This window comes from Adiantum capillus-veneris, chromosome 12, assembly GCF_014529385.1.
Source record: "Adiantum capillus-veneris isolate H3 chromosome 12, ASM1452938v2, whole genome shotgun sequence".
NCBI classification, from domain to species: Eukaryota; Viridiplantae; Streptophyta; class Polypodiopsida; order Polypodiales; family Pteridaceae; genus Adiantum; species Adiantum capillus-veneris.
Window position 1 is genome coordinate 145,354,779 of NC_140942.1, and position 6,000 is coordinate 145,360,778.

Sequence of the window (6,000 nt, forward strand, 5' to 3'; positions counted from 1 at the left end):
AGCTTCGGACAAATTCTCACAATAATTCCAACATTGTGACATCATGAGCTTCTGTGAGGGAGGCACCGCTTACCTAGCTAGGTACGATTGGGGGCAGGGAACGGCTAGCCCAGTGGGGGGGCTGGTGGTCCCCTTCCCCCAATAGTACCTAGCAAGGTATGCGGTGCCTCTCGAGCAAAAGCTCATGATGTTATTCATTTTATGAAAAACACTGAAAAGACTTCGTTTTCCTACGTGAGAAAATTTATATATCTTCTTGTGAAACACACACACAAGCATATGCGTGCTCACAGTTTTTGCGCATTAAAGATGAACCTGCTCGCTGTGTGAACAAGCTCGTTGCTTACGAGGTGCTTGAATTGATCAAAGAGCTTGTTGTACACAGCTCATGGACAATTTTGTAGCTGACAGAGAGCTGTTGCCGGCCGATTTGGAGGCAAATAGCAAGATACTGAGCATATAAGGAGCTGCTGCTGCAAATTATATGCTTGCGATCTTTGCAGTTGTGTGCAGGCAATCTTTTGCCTTCACGACCGTAGTTATTGCTGGGAACGAGAAAGACGCAGACGTGGAGTCGACGTGAAATTATGTGCTCAAGGCCTGCAACCACTCTTCAGCAGTGTCAAGAGTAGAGGTGTTCAAAGGGGCAGAGCAGAGCAATTGAAGAGGGCCGAGGATCATGTATTGTTGGAGATGTTCAGCGTTTGCAGGGATTAGCGGTATTGCTTATCTGCTTTGCTAGGCTTTTTTTTTTCAACCATCAAGAGGAAGTCAATCACATGCTTCCAAGTGGCACATCTCTGTTTGGAGCATTTTTTACTAGCTTAGATATTTGATGTGGTTTAATGTGACAACTATGGTGTAAACTCAAAAAGAAAATCAATGGTAAATTAATTACTTATTGGGTGATCATTTGTCCAATGTTCGGCAGGAAGCAGAGAAGAGGAAGCTGGTGGAAGAGACAGGCTTAGAGATGCGCCAGGTCAACAACTGGTTCATCAACCATCGCAAGCGCAACTGGAACGATCGTTCTCCCGCTTCCACGTCGTCTAACTCGACTCCCTCTAGGGAAGGTACGTGTGTGTGTGTGTGTGTGTGTGTGTGTGTGTGTGAGAGAGAGAGAGAGAGAGAGAGAGAGAGAGAGAGATTGAGAGATTTAGTGTTGCAGGTTTTCCCCCAAGCAGAAACCCGGAGAATTAGCACATGCATAGGGTTTGAAAGTTTGCTCTTTCAATCCCAATTGTCAAAAAAGCAAGCCCAAAAGGGCACTAGCAACCCTACATTGATTGAATAAGATGGCCGTTAAGGGATTCACCATGCCACTGCCACCACCAAGAAAATCCCTTCGCTACCAATTAGCATATTTGCATCAAACCCTCTTATTGCTTCTCATTCAATGAAAGAACGAAGAGAGGAGAGAAGACATGGAACATGGAACCCACAAAGAAGGGCTCATGATGCTTCTTACTGAAAGGCAGGCTAATTCTTGAGAAGATGAGTGGCTAGCTCGACTCTTGTGATAGACGTTTCTAGTTAGTTGCCCTATTACATACTTTTTGACTATACCATGTCCACTTTTGGTTTTGTTCAAAACACAATGCTCTACATAAAACGTTAGTAAACCACTGAATTCTTGTTTTGGCATCAACTGTTCTCTGTCAGATGAATCTTGTCGATCAATGCCACATGATGGCAAAACTTTTGTCTTCCTTATTCTTGTAAGGGGCATTAAGTAGGCATTGTCCTATGTATATCACAAGAAATTTTGGACAAATTCTCACAATATTTCCCACATTGTGACTCACCTCAACATCATGAGCTTCTGTGAGGGAGGCACCGCATACCTAGCAGTGGCCCCCTAGCCTGTCCCCAATCATACCTAGCTAGGTATGCGGTGCCTCCCTCACAGAGGCTCATGATGTTATGCATTGTATGAAAAACATTGAGAAAGACTTCGCTTTCCTACATGATAAAATTTCTAAATCTTCTTGTGCATGTAGGCCATGTGAGTGATAGTTGACCATTGTTTTCGTGTAGTGGGTCTGATACATTCTTTCAAGTCCTCATGTGGTACATCATGGTTTTTCGCCTTATTTTTAGTATTGCACATTTATCAACTCAAGATAGCTTTTGTCAAATGTACGTGAGCCTATTCTTAAGAGGAAGAAGCATCTAAGTGAGTTGCAAAGAGTACTGCTGTCCTCTTTCCATCTATAAATTTTGCATGATTAAAAGTATACAAACCATTGGTCTTCAATCCATTAACTACTAAGCCCTTAACTACTATTGCTCGATACACTAATTAGGCAAAATGCTTAACACAAATTGCCTATAAAGCTTAATGATCCCATTAATCATTGAGAAAGTGTTCTCTCCATGATAACCTACTAAATGTAGCTATAGAAAAATCTAAATTTAATTTCCAAGTTTGCTTATGCCTATGGGCTCTATTTTATAAAATATGACATACAATTGCAAAATAACAAAAGAAGCAATTGCTTCAATGGTTTCCTACGTAGATGGTCACATCACACACTCAGTGTTTTCTTCTTGTCATTGTCTTATCTAAATTGTCTATTAGATTGAGTTTAAAGTTGCTCAATTGTAAAATTGGGTGTCTAAACTATTGTATTTGAAATTTAATTTACTTAATCTCTTAGCTATGTCTATGAAGGTCAACCATCTCATACTGAGAAACCCTTTGTGTTATTCTAAATGAAAATCAAATTTTTAACCATAAAAAAAGGATTGTGCGTAGACACAAATGTTTTTTTGGATAAAATGCAACCTTGAGGCCTAAGATGCAAATCAATCAGTATGCTAGAGAGAAAGAAATGCTAAAATTAATCCATGAAGCTATTACAAGGATGGTGATGTCAAATTTTGGATGCATTCCAGCACTCGAGATTCTTTATATTGATATGAACTTCATAGCTAAAATCCTTTGGAAGAGCTCCTATGAGCTCTACCTTGAAGCATTGTTTGGAAGTGTCCACTATGAAAATCTCCAAGTGTTTACCGTATTATGAGATCTCTGCCTTGAAGCATTGCTTAGAAGTGTCCACTATGAAAATCTCCAAGTGTTTACCGTATTGTTTTACCGCGTTTTGTAGAGAGAAGGTGCAAACTCAGACAGAGAAAGAAGAGAGAGAAAAGCGGGGATATTTTTGTGCTTAAAATATTACCACAATAATTTTCGTGTTTATTACCGTAGATATTATTGCGTTTATTTTCGACCACAAAATTTAGCGCATAAACTTTCGAATTCTAGCTTAAACATCCCCCCCCCGTTTTAAATTTTGGTGTTTCCCTCCTCTCAATAAAAATTAAAGAATATTGTATAAAATTTTCAAATTAAAAAAAGAAGAGAGAGAGAAGGGCGGGGGGGGGGGGAGGAGGAGGGGGAGATAATAAGATTACACTTGGTTATAAGTCAAATAATCACTGTCAATTGATTAACATAATTGAGCATGCTCCCAAATCTAGATAGAGGAAGAGGAGACAGAGAGAGATAAATGGATTACACGACTAAAAAACTTCATAACTTTAAAATGTTTATGAATTATCTTCCAAAAGATCTCTACATGAGACGTCATCCAATTCTAAGCCCATGGCTCCTAAATCAATAAAGAGAGAAACAGAATTGTCGTTTGTAGATGCATTGGCTTCATCATCTTCGAGTTCGTCATCCTCCATTTCATCATCTTCTTCATCATGACAATCATCCTCCCTAAGACTTGCTGCCGCCGAACTTGATTCATCGACCTCCCTCTCCTTTGTTTCCACCTCATCCAAAGTCGGAGGTGGAAGAGGGTCGAAGATGGTCTCCACTTCATTAGTGGAAAAAATGGTTCTTCTCGGAGGTGTCACGAGAATTACGAACCAAAGTTTTGGTTGGGGGATTGCTGCAATATAGATGACCTACAAAAGAGAAGCTCAAAGTGAGTAACATTGGTATAATTAATGCTACAAGCAAATAAAAATAAAAAAGGTACATGTCACTTAGCTGCTCACAATTTTACGGTAAAACTAAATTGTCATACCTCCCTGTATGATGCACACTAAAGTCCACCATGTAGAGGCCATTCGCATGTCGTCTAGACACATTTGCAAACCACTTGAAAGGTTTTAAAATTAACCTTTAGTATCCTTTCAATAGTTCCGCAATACCTGGCTTCATCACCGTCTACGTCAAAGTTGCGCATGATGGCACAATCCATCGTGGTTCTACGCTCATTAATGTGGCGTATACGAAAGTGACGACCCTTTGACCACATAGAGTTAAAGGAAAGGCACTACAAAATAGAAAAATATCTTTTATCAAATACATATTAAAGATAATTTCAAGAAAAAAATTTACAATATGGTTTAGGTATATGAGTACTCTACCTTTGTATGCAGCCTCGTGGATACTCCCATTCTTTGCTGGTGATCTCATCTCCGTGCGCTTTTAGCTCGGTCATTCTCTCATGAATCCACTCTGCACTAATGAGATCTGGTAAACATGCAAGGTGTCTAGGCACTGGGGGTGCCCTCCTTCCTCCATGTGCTTGTTTCCATGCTTCTCTCTTTTGCAAACGCCTTGCCTTTGCCACTGTCCACAAGTCTACTCACTTGGTTTGCATTGAGGATACAAAAGTTATTGACCACTCGGGATAGATTCATATCCATGTTAAGTAGTTTCCCCTTTCCACTTGGCAAGTGTGAAGTCATCCTTGCATCTTCCTCGTCTGACCACATGCGAGGCATTGAAGGATCAACTTGTGCCCAATACTTTGATATGTAAACAAATGCCTCTTGAACGATCCACCCTCGGTCATACATGCCTCTAGTTGAGACCGTAGCCGCAAAAATCTTCGAGAGTCTTTCAAAACCTCTCTAAGAAGAACATCCATCATGCGTGCACTACTCCACATATAGTGATCTCCTCCACTACCTGAACCAAGAGGTGAATTTGACTAAGAAGGACCGATCGAGGAAATGCATCTTCAAGAGTTTTTGTTGCAAGTGCTAGTTGAAATTTTTGTGTACATAAAAAAGGTGCAGTTGAGTGGAGTCTTGTGGTGTACCTTACTAGCTCTCCTAGTTTGAAAATAGCATCCCTCACTTTCTTGTCCCAACACCAGCAGAATGAACTACAATGTAAATCAAGGGAAGGGAAAGTGAGTGAAAGTCATACACACAAACTATAAATAGAATAGGGAGTATGTAGATTACTTGAAGCATCTTGTGTCAATCATGGAACTAAAACCCACACAATTGAATGCTTCCACCCTTCTTCGCTTTTGTGAAAACTCCCTTTGGCGACCTCATGTATCTTGTTGGTGTGTGAATAGACACAATGGTACCCTTCACCTTGTCTAATTCTTCTTTGGCTAGCATCCATGGTGCTTTAGGAAGCACAATCTTTCCATTTGGGGCACGAGGTGGAGTAGCAGAGGCAGCGAGACGTTTTAAAAGCTTCAAATCCTCCCTTGCACCCAAAGAGTCCTTCTTGCCAATAATGTGGTCCCATAGTGTTTGGGCTACATTCTTGAATATGTGCACGTGATCCAAGAGGTGTTGTATTTTTAAGTCCTTCCAATATGGAAGCCTTGAAAATATGGAATACCTTGACATACTTTTGGTGGAGGACACAAAGCTAGATTGTTGTGGTGGTGCTTTTCCAAAATGGATTCCCAATCTGCCATCGTGAGCTTTAGAGGGGTCATCCCATTTGTTGGAGCCTTGTGCTTGTTATGCCCTTGGGGTAAGATATGATGGTTGTCTGGATAGATTACCTTACGCAAGGAATCAGGCCTCTCCGTCACCAATGATGACCCGCAAGTAAGACATGCATTGTGCCCTGATGTGGACAACCTTGCAAACATATCATATCGCTAGGGAGAGAGAAAAAGATAGAGAGAGAGATAGAGGAAAGGGGTTTACCAGAAATATCTCCAAGCCCAGGATAGTCGTGCATAGTCCACATAACGATTCCCCTCACATTCGCCTCTCTCT

At 40.8% G+C, this 6,000-nt stretch overlaps 1 protein-coding gene across 2 annotated transcripts in view; it reads left to right on the forward strand.

Moving 5' to 3' along the window:
- LOC147446638 (homeobox protein knotted-1-like 7) overlaps positions 1 to 1,707 on the forward strand; it is an 89,904-nt gene extending 88,197 nt beyond the window's left edge. The window contains exons 5-6 of one of the 2 annotated variants that reach the window (XR_015189899.1): positions 386 to 719; positions 932 to 1,069. Coding sequence is in view for 1 of the 2 variants with exons in the window: in XM_086525829.1 (XP_086381955.1) it covers positions 932 to 1,073; positions 1,169 to 1,200 (174 nt within the window). In the remaining variant the exon portion in view is untranslated. Of the gene's footprint in view, positions 1 to 385; positions 720 to 931; positions 1,074 to 1,168 lie in introns of those variants that run through there. The other variant, XM_086525829.1, reaches the window with a different exon arrangement.
- The last annotated feature ends 4,293 nt before the right edge of the window (positions 1,708 to 6,000 follow it).